The sequence below is a fragment of the Schistocerca cancellata genome, chromosome 2 (assembly GCF_023864275.1).
Source record: "Schistocerca cancellata isolate TAMUIC-IGC-003103 chromosome 2, iqSchCanc2.1, whole genome shotgun sequence".
Classification (NCBI taxonomy): Eukaryota; Metazoa; Arthropoda; class Insecta; order Orthoptera; family Acrididae; genus Schistocerca; species Schistocerca cancellata.
Genome location: NC_064627.1, coordinates 11685592 through 11704810, shown reverse-complemented (window position 1 = coordinate 11704810; position 19219 = coordinate 11685592). Strand labels below are relative to the sequence as shown.

Sequence of the window (19219 nt, the reverse complement as noted above, 5' to 3'; positions counted from 1 at the left end):
CACATACACTACACAGACAGATTCCTGAATAGCGCTGATCTCTATCTCCCCCTTGCATCTCCAACTCGACATGTAAACAGTGTCTCCCCCAGCCAGCGAACCCGTTGTCATTCACGCCGTGCCGACAATTCTAGCAAAACTCACTTTCTAAGCATAGGTGAGTATTCATGAAGTCATACAAATGATTATAAAGGAAAAAATGACCTCAATTTAGATTATCCGACATTTATTTACATGTCCTAATGATACAGTCGTAGATGAGTCGTGTCATCCACTCGCTCACTCCTCCAACACACGCTTTCACAGATATTGTTCTACTTATATGCCACCCACGCTGTTACAATAATTTTGAACAGGCATTTGTGCCCCCACATACAACCATGCTCAATAGAACATAATAATTCCTTTTTCCACAGACAGTCATATTCGGTGAACACTTAAATGTACTAAATTACGCACACATGTAGTCAAATAAGCAAATACTTTTACCGACATACACACTCCTCTCACTGAGGATAGGGCATTTAATATTATATACTTAAATACAAACCAATGATAACAATATTCCGACGCGCACCTTGTCATCGTAATAGAGCACACTGGCCAATCATGTGACAGCATGTTTTCCTTATTTCAGTGTCCTAGCTAAACCATACCTCCTCTACTTTGCAGTTAAAGGCGCTGCAGTCTGGAACCGCAAGACCGCTACGGTCGCAGGTTCGAATCCTGCCTCGGGCATGGATGTTTGTGATGTCCTTAGGTTAGTTAGGTTTAACTAGTTCTAAGTTCTAGGGGACTAGTGACCTCAGCAGTTGAGTCCCATAGGTGCTCAGAGCCATCTACTTTGCAAGTATCATTGCGAGCATTGATAGATGACTGCTCAGTACGTCCATTCACACTTAATTCTCGAACACATAAAAACGATCAAAGTATACCAGACAATGATATACATATTTCTAAGACTTCGCACATAGTACTCGATCAATCTCTCTGCCTATGGCGGTCACAGAGCAATCTCGCCCTCTTACGTCAAAAGACCATTCTCACTTCGGCATTGACCACTCTCCCCCGCAGCATCGCTACCCAATTAATCATCAACCGAGCTACACTTCAGCTCTAGCTACACTTCACCTCTCTAGCTACACTTCACCTCTCTAGCTACACTTCACCTCTCTTGTCTGAATATAGCTTTCCTAGGCCTAACCCCTCCAAGTGCACCACATTTCTCGAGATGTAACCATGTATTTGAGCTTAGCACACCATATCGATCTATAGTAACAGATCTCAAAGTGCCTTAATTTAATAGCATACAGTTAAGAAGAACAAGAACGGAGTGATATTTATACACAACGTAGTTCGACACATATTTACGAAAATCATCCAGTCTATCATGTGTAAAGCACTGTAGCTGCATATGGCTAGAACACAGGCTATATCACGTGACTAAAGCATCCAGATAGAACACTGAAAAAAATTGACCTTCATCAACTTGTCCTTCTCTAGAATAAATGAGTCAACGTTTAAATCGTACCTAGTTACAGCTCTATCTCTGTCGATCATCCCGTACACTCTCTGTTATCCTTTAACACATATGTGAGTAAGTTTAGACGTGAATGATTCTCTGTCTTCCTGAAAAGCATCAAATACAGTATTCAACTCGCGTGTATCACTGCACCTTAGTAGACATACACTATAATACAAACTCAAAGAGAAAAAAATTGACTACCTTCCTGATTCCTCTCGCTTCGATGTCATCGTTTTCCTACATTCCTCTTGTTGCCGCATACTTGACTCCATGTACAAATTGCTCCCTGCGAACCAGAAGATAAGCAAGCACGTCCTCACTTTCACCGCATCTCGGTCTAGGTGCGAGAAATGGAAGGGCAGTCATTACGCACCAAGTCAGGATTCTTTGATTGGTGTTTCTCAATGGCCGTGATATCAAGTAATGTTAGTTTTTTGGTCTTTAGTTCCTCTACGGAGAACATCAAATTCCACATCGTATGAATGACATTGCTACAGAGCAAATTCAGCAAAGGTGGAATCTCCCAGTCTCAATTCCTTTCATGCTTTCAGTCTAGCAGTTATAGCCCTACCTTATTTGACCTGCATATAATTTTCTACACAGACTGCAGGGAATTTTATAAATTCCTCTCTGTTCTAAAGGTGGAATCTGAACAGAAGGTGGGCAACAGTATTCCAACTGTAGAAAGACACAGTATGTTTCCTGTATTTTAGTTTCCTGGCTAGTACCTGCTAAGCCACGGGGGCCTATTTCTTAAGAGCTGTTTGAGGTGGATAAAGGAGTGCCGATATCCTCTGTCTCTTCTTTTTGCTGAGTATGTTGTCAGTTAGCAATCTCTGTACAGCAATCTTTGTACGGGTATGTATTCTCATCGAAGTTGTGTGGACTTGTGTTTAGTATTAAGTTTTTTGACGATGGCCTAAGAAGCTGAAAGCCAGTTCATAACGAACTATTAAACAAATATTATTGTGAAACATTAGTACTTTATATTCAAGTGTCATTAACCTATCAAATCTACATTTTTCTTCTGAAGAATTACAAATTTTAAATAAGGGAATTAAATATGCTCCGAAATGGTAACTTTCCGAAAAACAGCTAGACATGCTGAACGTTGATCTAGAATATTGTTTGTGAGATGATGTGCCTACGAAACATCTGGTATCGCCGGCCGGGGTGGCCGAGCGGTTAAAGGCGCTACAGTCTGGAACCGCACGACCGCTACGGTCGCAGGTTCGAATCCTGCCTCGGGCATGGATGTGTGTAATGTCCTTAGGTTAGTTAGGTTTAAGTAGTTCTAAGTTCTAGGGGACTTATGACCACAGCAGTTGAGTCCCATAGTGCTCAGAGCCATTTGAACATCTGGTATCACACGAACCAAAAACTGTAAATAAAGGTATGTTCAAAGCTAGTTGTAGGCAGCAAAGCGTGTTGTCCTCAGAATGCGATTGCCATCAAGGGTGTCGAGGGGAACAGTTTAGTGGTGTTAGTTAATAAATCAGAATATACTGAAAACATGTTTACATTCCTGAACCCTGTAGAGTTCCCTCAGTTACCTAACGATCTCAAAATGAAATGTGCTTTGGAAGTTAAGAACCTTATTAAAATCTGCACATACATATTTACTGATGGTGATGTCAAATACCTCGCAAACGTTAATCGAATAGCACCCAGATTATATGGGTTACGTAAGGTTCACAAAGAAGGTGTTCCACATAAGACGTGTAGTGTCTTCAGCACCTCACCATAAATTAGCAAAAGAGGTAGATCCACTAGTTAAAACAAAAACGAAATTTCAACCAAAATTTTGTAATACCTGTTTCACTTCCGTCAGTAAAAGAACTACAAGATGCAACGATTCCACCAAGTGCAAAACTAGTCTCATCTGATGTTAGCACCCTGTTTTCTAATATTCCTGTTGCAGAGGCGATGGAAATTTTAACAGAATGGTTACATAAAACTAGAACAAATCCAATGGAGAGAGAAGATATAAGTGTGGCAACTGAAACATGCTTAAACCAAAATTATTTCCAATTTCAGCAGGCTCTGTACAGTTATTCAGATGGGCTCCCACTGAGCCCCTTCTTAGCTGAAGTGTTTGTGGATAATTCTCAGCAAAGATTTTCAGATAAGGAGCTCTAAGCTCTAAAATACAATACTGGACTAGGTATGTGGACAATGTACATTGCTTGTGGACACGTACTACCTGACAATTAAATAATTTTTTTTCATTGGCTCTAGCCAGGAAACTAAAATACAGGAAACATACTCTGCCTTTCTACAGTAGGAATATTGTTGCCCACCTTCCACCTTAATAACAGAAGGGAATCTATAAATTTCCTGCAGTCTGTTTGGCAAATTACACGCACGTCAAATAGGGCAGGGTAGGGTAGGGCTACCACTGCTACACTGGCTGAGCCTGAAAGGAGCTGGAGACTGCGAGATTCCACCTTCGCTGAAAATGTTCTGAAACAATGTCATTCATACGATGTGGAATGTGATGTTCTCCGTAGAGGAACTAAAAGCAGAAAACTAACTTTACTTGAAATTACGGCCATTAAGAAACACGAGTCTAAGAACCCTGGCTTGCTGCGTAATAACTACACTTGCGTTACTCACACTTACTAAAGTAGCAGCAGCAGCCATTTATTATTTCTCTCGCCGTTAGATAATAAGCGTGTGATAATTGTTCCACACCCACATTTCAGTGACTTCTTTCTCATCCCTCCCTCCCCTCGTTTTTCTGGACTGTTCATCGCATTCGCCAGTTTGTCCATCCTATGCCATTACTCACTTGTAGAACATTTTTAGCTTATACATTCACATACTTTTAATATTTGAATATACTGTAATATAAGATTTATCTGTTCTTAGTCTCCTCAGGTATTACATTATACTTGTGTTTTCTATTGATATAGTCATAAAATGTCACTTATCTTTGTACAGCAATATTTGTATAGCTATGAATTTTCGCTGAAGTTGTGTGGGCTACCTGTTTAGTATTAAGTTATCTGACAACGGCCTAAAAAGTCGAAAGCCGATTCGTAATGAACTAATAAACACATATTATTGTGGACCATTAGCACTTTGTACTCAAGTTATCAACAATAAATGCTTACACTGCTATCGAAACCTCTGCCAGACCAGAAGACGCCTTGCGCCAACACAATAGATGGAACAGCAGACAGGAAAGTGAGGTTAATTACACACCTAGTAGTGTTTCAGCACCACTAAACTCACACTGGTTGAATCACGCCGCGTGCAGTGAAGATCTGTAGCTCTATGAATAATGCTGTCAAGTAAAACTTTTATATATATATATATATATATATATATATATATATATATATATATATATGTGTGTGTGTGTGTGTGTGTGTGTGTGTGTGTGTGAGAGAGAGAGAGAGAGAGAGAGAGAGAGAGAGAGAGGACTTTAGTTTACTGTAATCAGCGCGTGGGGTGATGAGGTTTGACTCTATATTAGTACAGAGCAAACACACAGTCTGAATTTGTTTTGGCAAAATAGTAGTGACTAAGGAGAGATATTTGAGCCTTGGTTTCAGAATTATAATTGAATTATCATTACACTGTTGTTAAGAAAGTTGGCAGTTGGTTCATAATTCACACATCACATGGAAAGAAAAATATTTCAGAGCTGAATACATAAGAGTACATCTAATCCTTTTAATGTGTGTACAACAATATAGATCTACCCTGTTCATAATTTCTTAACATCGCACTGTACTAATGTTCGTCAGTTTATTTATAACACTGCAAAATTGTTGACTCTCAAAATTTAAAGCAATTTTAGGAAAGGTAGTGAATCACTTGCACAGGCTAAAATTTATTTTTTTCATTTACCCAATGTTGTTACTAGTGGAATCAGTATGATTCCTGCATTTTTTATTGATACTTCTTCCAGTGACACCAAATTGCCACAACCCGAGTCTTTTCTTCTTGTCAGTCCTAAACATTTATGCAATATAGCGATATTCACCTTGCCACAAAATACTGCCTCCTCTTCTTCTAGTTCTTCCTCTTTTTTTTCTTCTTCTTCTTCTTCTTCTTCTTTTTTCAAGGAGCAAGTGATAAACCTGTTTGGGTGACAGAGGACATTGTTGCGAACGATTCCTCGGCCTTCGAACGATTGTGCTAACATTGAGTAAGTATGATATGACCTCTTTTGGTTGTTTTCCTTTTAGCATTCTGTTGATGTCTGACTAGCTTCCATTCTAAAAATATTGAATTGTTTCCGCGCATTGTCATCTTTAAACCCGTCCAGTCTCATGTAACATCTCACTGATTTCAAGAGGCGTATTTCTGAGATATTCGTCAATGATTTCTCCGAGCCATACAGAAAAACCGACGCGACCATCACTCGATGAAATTTTATTCTCGTTTCTTTTGTCGTTTCTCTAGATAATGTTTGAGCCGCGTGCCGTTCATAGCTTGGCATCTTGTAATAGCGATAGTGGCGGCTCGTTTTCTTAGTGTGTTCACTGGCGCCACTACGTTTGCTCGCCTCGGATGTCCGTGAGTGGCAGCAGCAGCGCTTATCGATAGCGCGCACGGAGCGGCCTCTAGTAATCGTCGGGTGTGGAGCGGGTCGAGTTGGAACGGAGCGGCAGCGAGGTCCGGACAGCCAGTGCTGGCCCGACCGCTGGCGACACACGTGCACTGTCCCGACAGAAGGACGTGGTCGCGAGAGTGCACCACCACGTCAGGGACCGGATTTTCAGCGAGTTTTAGTTGAATGGACCGTGATATTCGAGTAGTGCAACTTTCACCTGTGTGTGTGTGTGTGTTCGCTCGTCGAAGTGCCGCCACGGTAATAAGTTGTCAGTCGACGATTTATACAGGAATCTTCCCCATTTGGTTTTCCAGGAGCTTCCGGCTTCTCTGTCTTGTTTTACAGTGACTGGTCTTAGACATTGTGGAATTGTCTTCGCCTGTCCGTGTGTATCTTGTGTGGTTTGTAATGTCTAGTTATTTAAACGCTGCCTGCGTTCTGGTGTCGGCAGTTCGGCTTCGGACAGAGCAGCGAGGAGCAGGCACGCGAGTCCAGTGAACCTTATCCAGTAGTGAAACCTCCACTCTCTGAGATCTCGCAGTTATTTGTGTGTCGCTGCTCCCAGGATCGGTGAGACCGACCGCAACAAGTGGAGTCTGTCAGGTTGGAAGAAGCTATTAGCCGCCTTCTACTGCTCGAAGCTAGTTCGGATTTAGAGTTGTTATTAGTGAAGTGCAACCAGAGGCATTTTCTGCCTCGTAGCCGCTAACTCCCGAGTTACCTGCCCTGGAGGTTAGCGCACTTTTCCGGCAGTGAACCTTTCCTTGTCGTGTCGACGGCGTGTAGTTTGACAGCCTCTCGAACTGTACTCTGCATATCTTTTTGGGAGGCCTACCTCGGTTCTAGTGTTTCCTTCGGCCTCGGGTGTGTTTCTGAAGACGTGGTGCTGTCCGTCTCTTCGCCGTCGCCTAAAAATATTCCACGGCTGTACTGGTGATCGGACGTCAGGCGGATTGGTTAGTCGGTGAGTCGGCGCTCGAGCTGCCCCCCCCCAGTGTGAGTCCAACTCTCGGCTGCCTGCCTGTCCCACCGCTTACACAGCTATAGTCGCCTTCCTCGGGTCGATCCAGGGAGCACTGTCTGTGGATCACTCCATCTTATGTGGACAAATTGTCACAATTGTTTAAAATTTACTCTAATGTTTTAGCACGTTATTGCCTTCCCCACTTGTAATTCCGGCCTTCAGTCATTAATTGTTTGTAACACAGCTGGTGGCCTTCAGCCGACAAATTATTTTCAGTTTTCTCCTAATAGGGCCTGCAGCCATCACTATAGCCTATTACAGTTCGTTAACATTGTTTTAAAAAGGTTTTAGTATTTTAACATGCAACTGCCTTCATTACTTGTAATTCAGGCCTTCACGAGTTGAGTATTCTGAAAATTGCTTGTGGCTTTCAGCCCCCAATAATTTTGAATCCTTTCTTAATCAGGCCTTCAGCCGTTGATTGTATGTAACATTGCTTGTGGTCTTCAGGCAACAATAACTTGCAATTCTTTTCATAAGGCTTTCAGCCGCCAGTGTGGAAAAATCTTTTAAAAATAGTTGTTGAGAGTTTTGTTTTTAAAAATAAAGTGTATGTGTTTTCTGTGCAACCAACGGTGACTGGTTAGGCCCCGTCCACACGTTTCCTGCTTTGCGTAACTACCACGTCTCGATGTTGTTCACATTGTTTCAGATTAGGCGTCGTACTTGCCATCAGTTAGGCGACACACAGCCAATGAGTCGACTGTACGGCGGGGGCAGAGTGCAGCGCAGCGGGTACTGACCTCTGGCTGGCAGCCGTCGGGCTGCAGGCAGGAGCGCGGCCCCGTCATGCTGCGTCAGCTGGGCCGCAGGCGCGTCACCTCGTACACCATGTCCGCCGCGTCCTGCAACAGCCGGCGGGCGGCGCCGCGTCAGCATTCTTACAAAACAGTCGTTCAAAATGACCAACACAAATCTAAATGACACGACCGGTTCTCGCAGTGGGCGCAGACGTATGAGGGGAAATCGCTATCGACAGAAACTGCAACGTTTTGCTTCACCGCGCAATGTTGACACTACAGCAGCTAGGTCACTGGCATTGGCAGAGATGAACAGACAGGGAAGTGGACATTAAGTGTTCCGGACAAATGCGATGCGTGACGAAACCGAACGACGGACCCATCGGACACCTTTTATTGCGCCAGTTACGTGCAGTTACTATCTTTAGGAAAGCGGTTATCGCCGAGCGTGAACGCGCACAGTTTCCCTTTTAATTCTTGTCCTAAGGAGGGTAGCCAGGCTGCTAGCTTGATTATGTGCGTTGCAAAGGAATGCTCACAATTAGGGCTGTCGATATTTTTAAAAATATCGGGAATCCGATAAACCGATACTTAAAAATGTCGTTATCGGTCCTTCATGTATAAAAAAAAGTATCGACGTACCGGCCTATAAAAATTTCGGCTGCACATTGTAAATATACCGCTGGTTCTACAGCAGTATATTTAAGTATTCTTTTGCAACGCACATTATCAAGCTAGCAGCCTGGCTACACAATCCCTTCCCCAGGGCTGAACTGCTGCACCAGAGCTGATCCGCCTCCTCCACTACGACACTAAAATGTCCCCCAAGGTACCCTCCACCCCCCTCCTCTGCCCCATCTCCTATACACTTAACTGCCCACCCTTGTCAAAATAACACAACTATTGGAAAAAAAACAAGCCAACCTGGAATTTATTTACATTCCGACCAGAGAAATGAAGTGACACACATGGAGAATCCTAAGAGTACAGAGATAGTGACTGCTTCCCTGCTGACAGCTCGTGGCGAATTACTTGCCTCAAGTAGACGGGAAGGGGAAGACAGACAGAGATACAGATAGAGATAGAGAGAGAGAGAGAGAGAGAGAGAGAGAGAGAGTGAAATGCGTGCGAGAAGTTTAGCCGTCGTACGTTGTAAATTTCCCGGCCGCCACCACTTGGGTAACAACATAAATCTTGCCTCTTGCAACGTCTGCACCTATTATCCACGGACGACTGGAATGGAACGACGGATATGTCACAACGAGCCACTTGGAAACAATTTCTAAGACAATGTCTGGAGGAGGATAAACACTGCATGTATTTTGCTGACGACGTCGTAGACAGGAAACCGTAGCGAGGCACACGCGGCCGGCGCAGGGTCGACGCTGGGTGCAGCGAGCGGCGCGGAGGACCGCGGAGTCACAGCCATCAAGTATCCGGCGGTATGCGGAAGGAGCGAATCAACTGGAACGACCGTACAGAACAAGTCGCAGCTGAGGCAGGTGCTGAACGCAGGTTCGTTGACAAAAAACAGCCCCTCGCCAGAGTGCAGCGCTGCCGAGAGAAGCCCTCGATCCGACCGGTACCGGTGCTACTCGGCTATTGCTCGTCAGGCCGACAGCCTCAGCAGGGCTGACGGACCGAGTGCCGAAGATGTACTGAATAGTGAAAAAAAGAAGCAAAATACGACGGTGAGTCAAATGAAAACCTTAAATATTTTTTTAAACATTATTTATTGCGCGGAAGTGGTACAGAGCTGTATCACTTTTCAACACAATCTCCCCCACGCTCAATGCAAGGCCTCCAGCGCTTACAAAGTGCATAAATTCCTTTAGGGAGAAATTCCTTTGGTAGTCCGCGCAACCACTCGAGCACCGCGTGGCGTACCTCTACGCCAGAACGCAACTTCTTTGCTCCCATTGCGTCTTTGAGTGGTCCAAACATATGGAAATCACTCGGGGCAAGGTCTGGTCAGCATGGTGGACGAGGAAGACACTCCAAATGCAGGTCTGTGACTGTTGCAATTGTTGTACGGGCAGTGTGGGGCCTTGCATTGTCGTGTTGCAAAAGGACACCTGCTGACAGCGATCCACGTCGCTTTGATTTGATTGCAGGCCGCATACGATTTTTTTGGAGATCTGTCTATGTATCCATCATTTTCATTTGCAGCTCCTTGTATTGGCCGTGTTTGCAGATATAATTGTTGGATGTGAGGTCCGCCAGTTATGCAAAACACCGTTTTCCTAAGTACCCAAACATGTTTTGGCACCACTGTGCCATCATCAGTGGGTTTTCGTTTTTATTTATTCTGCAATGTCAGCATTTCTGTTTAATCATTAAATGATTAGAAAATTATGAGCATTTTTAGTTCAAACAACAGATCGTTTCTTTTTGGAAATACCTTTAAATTTGGTGTGCATGAATTTTCTGGATCACTTGTGTGTTAATTACTACAGGTAGCTTGTCATCTGCAACGAAACGATGTTGATGAGAATTATTATTATTATTATTATTATTACTAATTTTTTTGCTGGGAGTTAACCTATCTTCTAGACTGTAATTCAATTTTTCGCGCCTATATTGGTTTTTACTTACGTTTTCGTAAGTAAAAAAAAAATAAAAACAATTAAAAAATTCTTATCAGCGTCGTGTTTTGCATAACTAGCGGACCTCACATTCAACAATTTTAACTGCAAACACGGCCAATACAAGGAGCTGCAAATGAAAATGATGGATATTTCGTCGCCCAGCCAGGCATTCCCCAGCAAGCTCTACAACAAATACAGGAATACCTTAATGAAGCTTCAGAAGACAACTCTCAATATACAGTTTAATAAAAATTGCCTAGCTGGTAATATAATTCCACATTATATCAAGAACTCTGTGTATGGCATGTCATCTGCACCAAAGAAAGTGGAGATTTTGTGGCTAAAGCAAGAAATTAAGGCATTATATGCTAAAAAGCAGTCGCTCAACACTGAACTTTACCAAACACTTTTGGATTTGGCCATCAAATTTACAACACCAGCTCAATTTGAGGGAATAACAGAGAGAGAAAAGGCGTAATGCAAGAAAAACGAGAGAAACAAAATGGAAAACTCAACAGAATAATCAACAGCACAAACACACCCACTAAAAACAATCTCATCCAACAATATAAGTTCCATGACAGAATCGTTAACCTAACTGACAAGAACAAGATTATTCACAGAATAGGCAACATATTACAGAAACAGGGACTCCAAATACGATACAGGACGGAGAACACAACACATAAAAAGATCAGAACACAAGAAACACCCATGGACAAATTTAACAGATCAGGAATATATGAACTCACATGCAACACTTGCCTGTCAGTGTGCATAGGACAAACATGCAGGAACTTCAAAACAAGATATTCAGAACATCTCAGATCTTTAAAAAGCAACAGCTCCCACAGCACATTTGCTGATCATCTTGTACTCAACAATCACCACTCAACCAAAATAGAAACAGACCTAAGAATACTAAAACCCAGCAACAGCGTATACAGCAAACTGACCATTGAGGAAAACTTCCAGATACAGAAGGCAATAGCAGAAGGAAAACAGGTCTTAAATGAATACACTACACTCTGCAAGGGCACACTATTTAAAACATTAAAGGAACTTTACAAATAAAAACAGCACAAACGGATAAAGTCTTCATACACACACACAAAAAATAGATAACTAAAATTTGCAAAGACACACCATTTACACACAGAAGGAATACCATATAAAAGTCAACACACACAGCTAAGAAGCGCACAGAGAACACACACACACACCCACACACACGCACACACACACAAAGATAAAATGCAGACAATATTCAAATTTGGCGCCGAACTCTCTGGTGAACAAATGAACACTGACTGGGCTAGGACACACAACATACCACAATCACACTGTATTCTGGTGAAGTGAAAAGTGTTTCACAACGTTATTTGTGAAAAATACTTGTTATTGTTGCGTGTGCATCACAACACCTCAGCATTATGCGGAGAATGGAGGTACTTGCCACACGAAAATGTTAAGTAAAAACGAATATAGGCGCGAAAACATCGCGAAAAACAGAATTAGATTCTAGAAGACAGGTTAACTCGCAGCAAAAATAAAGAAATATAAATAAACAAAAATAAAAAAATAAAATAAAAAATTCTCATCAACATCGTTTGGTTGCAGATGACAACCTACCTGTAGTAATTAACACACAAGTGATCCTGAACATTCATGCACACCAAATGTAAAGGTATTTACAGCAAGAAACGATCTGTTGTTTGAACTAAAAATGCACATAATTTTCTAATTATTTAATCATTTAACAGAAATGTTCACATTGCTGGATAAATAAAAACGAAATGCCAGTAATGAAGGCACAGTGGTGTCGATACATGTTTGGGTACTTAAAAAAGGGGTGTTTTGCATAACTGGCGGACCTCACATCCCACGATCTGTGTATGATGCACAGTTGGCAGTGGTCCCTCTGGGCATGTAATGCTCCAGAATGACGCCTTTTTCGTCCCAAAAGAGAGCCAGCATAAACTTCACTGCTGATTGTTCTGTTCGAAACTTCTTTGGTTTTGGTGATGAGGAATGGCGCCATTCCTTGCTCGCGCTCTTCGTTTCCGGTTTGTGGAAGTAAACCCAGGTTTCCTCCCCAGTAACGATTCTTGCGAGGAAGCTATCACCTTCTCGTTCAAAGCGCCGAAGAAGTTCTTCACAAGCATGAACACGTCGTTCTCTCATTTCAGGAGTCAGCTGCCGTGGCATCCACCTTGGAGACCGTTTGTGAAACTGGAGCACATTATGCACAATGTGGTGTGCTGACCCACGACTAATCTGTAAACATGCTGCAATGTCATTCAGCGTCACTCGGCGGTTTTCCTTCACTGCGGCTTGTTCTGTGGAGTCACAACTCGTTGTGCCTGACCTGGACGAGGAGCATCTTCCACTGAAACACCATTTGCGAACTTCCTACTCCATTCGTAGACTTGCTGCTGAGGCAAACGTGCAACACCGTAGTGAACCTTCATTCGTCGATGAATTTCAGTAGGTTTAACACATTCACCACACAAAAATCGAATAACAGAACGCTGTTCTTCCCTAGTGCAAGTCGCAAGTGGGGCGGCCATCTTTATACTGATACTGCGACGGTATGTGTGCATCTGCACTGTGCTGCCACCTACAGCCCATTCTGCACACTTTTTGTAGCACGCTTACCAACTTAGAGGATAACGGTGCGAAGTTTCGATTTGTTATTACAAATTTAAGGTTTTCATTTGACTCACACTCGTACAAACAGTGAACAGTCCAAACTCAAGTTGTACAAAATCGAGCGTACTACAAGAACCACGATGTCGCTGCTGTATGGTCGCGGTGTTGGAGTGCAAAGCGAGACATCTGCGTTCAAATCCCTCTGGTCCGCCATTTCTTCTTTTTTTTTTTCACGAAGTATGAACTAACCGTCCGGTCACTGACGTGTCTCTTCTGCTTCTGTAGACTTGGAAACTGTCATACTATACATTGGCTACAGAACATAAGTGATAAGAATATATTACCGTCGCAAGTAAATGAATAGTGAGAGTAGGTGAGATGCCGCATAGACCTCTCACAGAAATGAAAACGACAAATAATCGAGTATGAACAAATAATTCAAACGTTAAGACATTCACAACGGAGCGCAAGTCACAACATCTGGTAGTTGTGAAGAACAACTAGCAGGTACGTACGTCTGAGGTCCCTTCTTTACATCTCGCTGTTGCAAACGGACGTTACACCACTACACGGACATAAACCTGAATACAGCGGACAGATGCGTGAATGACCCGACGGCCAGGGGGGAGGGGGGGGGGGGAGCAGGACGGATCTCCCCTTCGGAGTCCAACAGCCAGCGTGGCCACGTGGTTCTTGCAATACGCTCGCCGTTTTACATCTTGAGCCTCGACGGTTCACTATCTCTGTTTTTCTTCTTCTCTCGCAGTTCAGTGCACCTTGTTGCTGTTTGGATCCGCGTTCAGTCTTTGACGGGAGATGCACATCTGAGGGGGCTGCTCTGAGGGGTTTCCCTCGTGGGCAGCGGCGGAAGCGGCAGGCGGCACGCGCTTTGCATCGCCCCGCGGTCAACTGCCAGCGCTCGGCGGGCGCGTGCGTCCCTGAAAATCACTAGACTGCTCGCTCGCTCCTACGCGTATTTTCCGAGAACATCGCGAATTACAGAGATTCGAGTTCAGTAGACGGCTGCTTGCCGCGAACCTCTCGCGACTGGCGCAAGAAAGTACAAAGCAGCGTCGGCCGCGAACCACGGGCTGCGCGTGCTCGCCGCCGCCGCCGCCGCCGCCGCGTGCGCCCCAGGCTGTGCCAGAAGTGAGGGCGGCAGGGGCGGCAGCTCCACGGGAAACAGCACTCCTGACGAGAGTCGGCGGGCGGCGGCTGTACGAGGCCCCGGGGGTCGAGTCTCCGTGACGAAACTTATCTTTTTATTATCAATTTTTACGTCACTTACACTGCAAAGGAACCGAAGTAATGCCCTATATATTGTGTTTATTAATATTTTCGTCAAAGACAAGAAAAGGAAAGACAAACGAAAATTTGGGATTTCAAACAAGTTTACAGAAATGGACGGGAAGCTGTACAGGCGGATCTCGTATCTAAAATTGGACACTTTTGTTATTTTACAGTTGACGATTTACTCGTACTGCAGTGACAGTCACCCTAAAAACGTGGAAAGTAGTAATTGTCTCAGCATCTTTCGCACTTTATAAACATACCGTCAGTAGTACGGCAAAGTGGGAACGGCGGAACTCCGCACTGTTGCCACATTTAGTCAACGTGACGGATCCGAGATGGCGCCTGTAGATGCGGGAACGTCGCTGTGATGCCGTGGTGGGAACTTCAAATTTTGGTGGGAGTATAGGTCAATCGGGCTACCTCCACTAGCCTAACACCCTTCTCCCTCCCGTCCCCACCCCTCCCTCGTCCCTCATCTGCATCTGGAAATTGGTGGGAAAAGGACTCAGTTTGCACTGTTCTGCCAGGCAGTACAGACGTAAGTCTTTATTCTGCACGAACTGCTCCCCTCCCCTCCCCTTCCCCGTCTGGAAACTGGCAGGGAAAGGACTCATTCTACGCTGGGCTGCCAGATAGGATATATGTTAGTACGCGCTGTTTATTAAACAATTAGAGTTGTCGTAGAAAAAAATTTGGAAATTTGCGATAAGTTCCTACGGGACCAAATTGCTGAGGTCATCGGCCCCTAGCCTTACACACTACTTAATCTAACTTACGCTACAGATGACACACACATCCGCGCCAAAGAGAGTACTCCAACTTCTGACGCGGGGAGCAGCGCGAACTGTGGCGACGCACCTCGGTCCGCTCGCTACCGAGTGTGACGAGTCGCCGCAGGCAGCAGCCGCGTCCAGTGCGTCGGCTGTGGGGTTCGCAGTGCGACTCACCTGGGCCGCAACTCCGCCACCACAGGGCGCTGTCTCCCCCCAACGATGTAATCCCAGATGGCGATGTGGGGAAAAATGGTGGGAACAGGACTCAGTCTGCGTCTGGCCGCTGGACTGGGATGACAGGTGTAATTGTTTACTCTGTTCAGTGGATGAGATATCTGTGCTGGAGAACGGGGAGTATATATTTGTAACCATAGATATGAGGACCGTGTCAATAGCAACGATATTTGGTGAAGATCAGTATGCTTCATGAAATAATGAAGATGCAGCAGGATGGGGCTGTTACACTTTGCAAGTCATACTGCTAAATATGTGTGCCGTAACTGTAGATCATTCGATAAAAGTCCTGCAGGTCTTCCGAAGCGCAAGAGGCGAGACGTTCACCCCCTCTGGAAGGAAGGCAGCGCCCCGGGTGCCTCCGCGGGGCTGCGCGCCGAGCAGTCCCTGTCCTGTCCACCGGCCTCCCCCTCCTCCTCCCCCTCCCCCCATCCCCGCTGCACGGATAGCCTCTGTCGCTGAACACCAAATGCTTCAGGAGTTATTACATCTGGTGTTGCGGAATATTGTCACATACGTAACTTGAAGGTATCACAGTAACTAAATGTACCACTGCTCGAAGAGAGAGAGAGAGAGCTTTGCGGATGATGTGAGAATATTTAAACAATGGCATGTTTTATTCCGAGGAATACCACCACTGTCACGCTTGAACGCGGACTCTCAAAAGATCGTGGCACACTTGTGAAACCATCCCAGAGACACTTTGCGCGCTTTTGTGAGAAATACCCCTGTCTTGAGTACCGGCTGCTTCAGCAACTACTAAATCCAACTCAGAATGTCTGTAAATACACTCTCAAAAAAGATGATTGCAGAGTAGGCTTAGTTTGTGGGACTGCAATATACAAGTACAGAATGGACTGCGTGTTTCACATTGTGCAGGACTCATTAGGTGCATTAAACCCTAACATACAGTATTCGCAATGTGCTTCTCTGTACCCTGCACCAATCACAACCTTGCAATTTGAGCTAACAAGCAGTTGCTGTATGGCAACATTCTACTGTATATACCGAGCGAGGTGGCGCAGTGGTTAGACACTGGACTCGCATTCGGGAGGACGACGGTTCAATCCCGCGTCCGGCCATCCTGATTTAGGTTTTCCGTCATTTCGCTAAATCGCTCCAGGCAAATGCCGGGGTGGTTCCTTTCAAAGAGCACGGCCGAGTTCCTTCCCCGTCCTTCCCTACTCCGATGAGACCGATGACCTCGCTGTCTGGTCTCCTTCCCCAAAACAACCGACCAATCTACTGTATATCTGCTGAGGTAATAGTTACACGTGTGAGTTGGCTGCTGCTTTTGATGCTTTCCTGGACAAAAGAGAACCAATTGCCTCTAAATTGACTTGTATCTGCGTTAAAGTATGACAGAAAGTGGACGGACTGATCAGCTACAACGGGCTTGTAACGAGGTACGATTTAATGGTACACTGCTGATGCACTCTAGAGTGTGTGGGAGATGTTGCTGCTACTCATTTAACAATTTTGTCTCCATTGTTCTATCGATATGAATCGGTTGTGTGGCACAACATGCGTTTGACTCGTATACAACTGTGTGTGACTTTAGAGCACTATCTACCTGCGATCGTTAACAGCAAACCTGTGAGTCATCTCACGTGTGATGAATCATGTCCATCCTGTTTCGACACATTCCTCTAAATGAACGTAGATTTGTGCGACGTACTTCCCTCCCCTGCCGCATCTTGGGCATAAAATCAAGTTTTCAGTTTAGCAACTGCGGCGCTTCTGGTTAGCGACAGGTGTTTGTGAGGGACAGCAGTCCCCGTGTGTATACAGGGCCCAGCAGTAAAACCCACCTCCTTTTAAAAGGTTGTTACAGAAAAACAAAATATGATAGAGAAAAATTACTTTCATTTACGAAAAATACATACTTTGCCATTTTGGATTAGTTGGTTTCAAAAATTACATCTGTTACAAGACGTCCTCGATTGTTGATACATTGACGAAGTCTATCCCAACAGTTCTCCTTACGTCTTCATGTCATTTCGCTTGGGATGGCTGCCACTTCTTGCGTAACGGCCTCTGTAAGTGCTCTCACTGCTGTGGGACAATGCTTGTACACTAGAGCCTTTAAGTGTCCCCAAAGAAAAAAATCACAAGGCAATAAATTAGGCGACCTCGAGGGCCACGCGATGTCTGCTCGCAATGAGACAAGATGACGAGTAACAAACTCGCGCAACATACATCTTGCTGAAACAACACTTCTTGATCTTCATGATCTGCAATATGCTTGTTGAGCCTAGCTGAAGGAAGGTCTCTAGCATGTGACAATAATGGTTTGAACTAACCATTACCGTGTGGCTACCTTCTTCGAAAAAAATACGGTCGTCACAAAAAACATTCCGCAACGGCGTACCAAACTGTCAAATGAGGGCTGTGTAGTGGTCGCTGATGAATTTCACAATGGTTTTCTACAGCCCAGTAGCGGAAATTTTGTTTGTTTACAGTTCCTGATAAGTGGAAATGGGGCTCTCCGAAGAAATAAACAAAGCGCCAGTTGGAAGGTACTTAAGAATTTCCTGACAGGCAGCACTGTGAGTTTCAAAATCTCTTTTATTTAATTCCTGGGTAACGATCATTTTGAAGGGGTGCATTGATGTTCTCAATGACGGCTTCTTCTTACACTCCCACCAGATAATCCCGCGGCAGCTGGCTGTGTAAGTGCCGCACGCACTGGCGATTGCTGCACAGACGCTCCGACACACGCGCCACGCTTTCCGGCGTTCTTGCAGTCCGAGGGCGGCCAGCAGGTTCCCTTTCCAGTAGTGCTGAACCTGTCTTTCTGAAGTTCGACACCCACAGTTGAATAGTTTTTCTGTCCGGGACACGATCATGCTGGGAAAGTTCGGATCGTCTCCGAAACGCCCGCAGAACCAACGTTACGAATGAATTCCTCCAGAACAAATGCACGATGCTCGCCAAGCGCACACTGAAAATGGCGCGCACACCGCCTCCACACTCCGCATCGGTACAGCTCGCGCGTCGGCCACGTCAAACGCGCGAGGTTTCACTGCCAGGCCCTGTAACTGCTCCACACATGTCCTGTTTACAGAGTTAGCAGCAGACAACTCCTGCTGAGCGAACAATCGACGTTTTCTTTGGTGTACAAGGTAGCAGTACAGAAACCAGCGAGGAGCATTATGTTATGCGCTGGAAATACATTTCTTACATTGGAATATTAACAGCATTTTTTTTTTTTTGTGGTTTTAGGGCGCACAACTTCAATGGTCATTAGCGCCCTGACTACTCTAAAAATGCACCGCGAGGCACAAGTTGACAACAACAACTAAAAGGGAAAACACAATAAAAGACAGACGGACAGGCAGAGGATTAAAAAACATCATCAAATGTCCTTAGCGAGGTTTGTCAAATTGATAAAACAAAGAACACGAGCAGCTGCTCGTGGGTCATCCGCTAAAATGGCATCGAAAGTATTAGGCAGGTTAAGATCGAGGCGCAGTGTGGTAAGATCTGGACAGGACATTAAAATGTGCCTAACCGTCAGCAAGTGCCCACATGGGCAGAACGGCGCCGGCGCAGCCGTCAGCAGATGGCGATGGCTGAACCGGCAGTGTCCAATTCTTAACCTTGCTAAAACGACCTCCTCGCGCCGAGAAGGGCGTGAGGAGGACGTCCAAGCCACGGGAAGAGGTTTTAAGGCCCGAAGCTTGTTGTCGGTAAGTGCAGCCCAATCGGCATGCCACAGCGACACGACGCGCCGACAAATGACCCTGCTAAAATCGGACAAAGGGACACAACAAGAAGCTGTCCGAGGCTGGAGGACCGCAGCCTTGGCCGCGGCATCTGC

At 44.9% G+C, this 19219-nt stretch overlaps 1 protein-coding gene across 2 annotated transcripts in view; it reads right to left on the bottom strand.

Annotated features, from left to right (window-relative positions):
• LOC126161305 (uncharacterized) overlaps positions 1-19219 on the bottom strand; it is an 847447-nt gene that overhangs the window by 276160 nt on the left and 552068 nt on the right. For both annotated transcript variants that reach the window (XM_049917059.1, XM_049917060.1), the window contains one exon: positions 7860-7961. In XM_049917059.1, the coding sequence (XP_049773016.1) occupies positions 7860-7907 (48 nt within the window). In that variant the 5' untranslated portion in view covers positions 7908-7961. The remainder of the gene's footprint in view (positions 1-7859; positions 7962-19219) is intronic.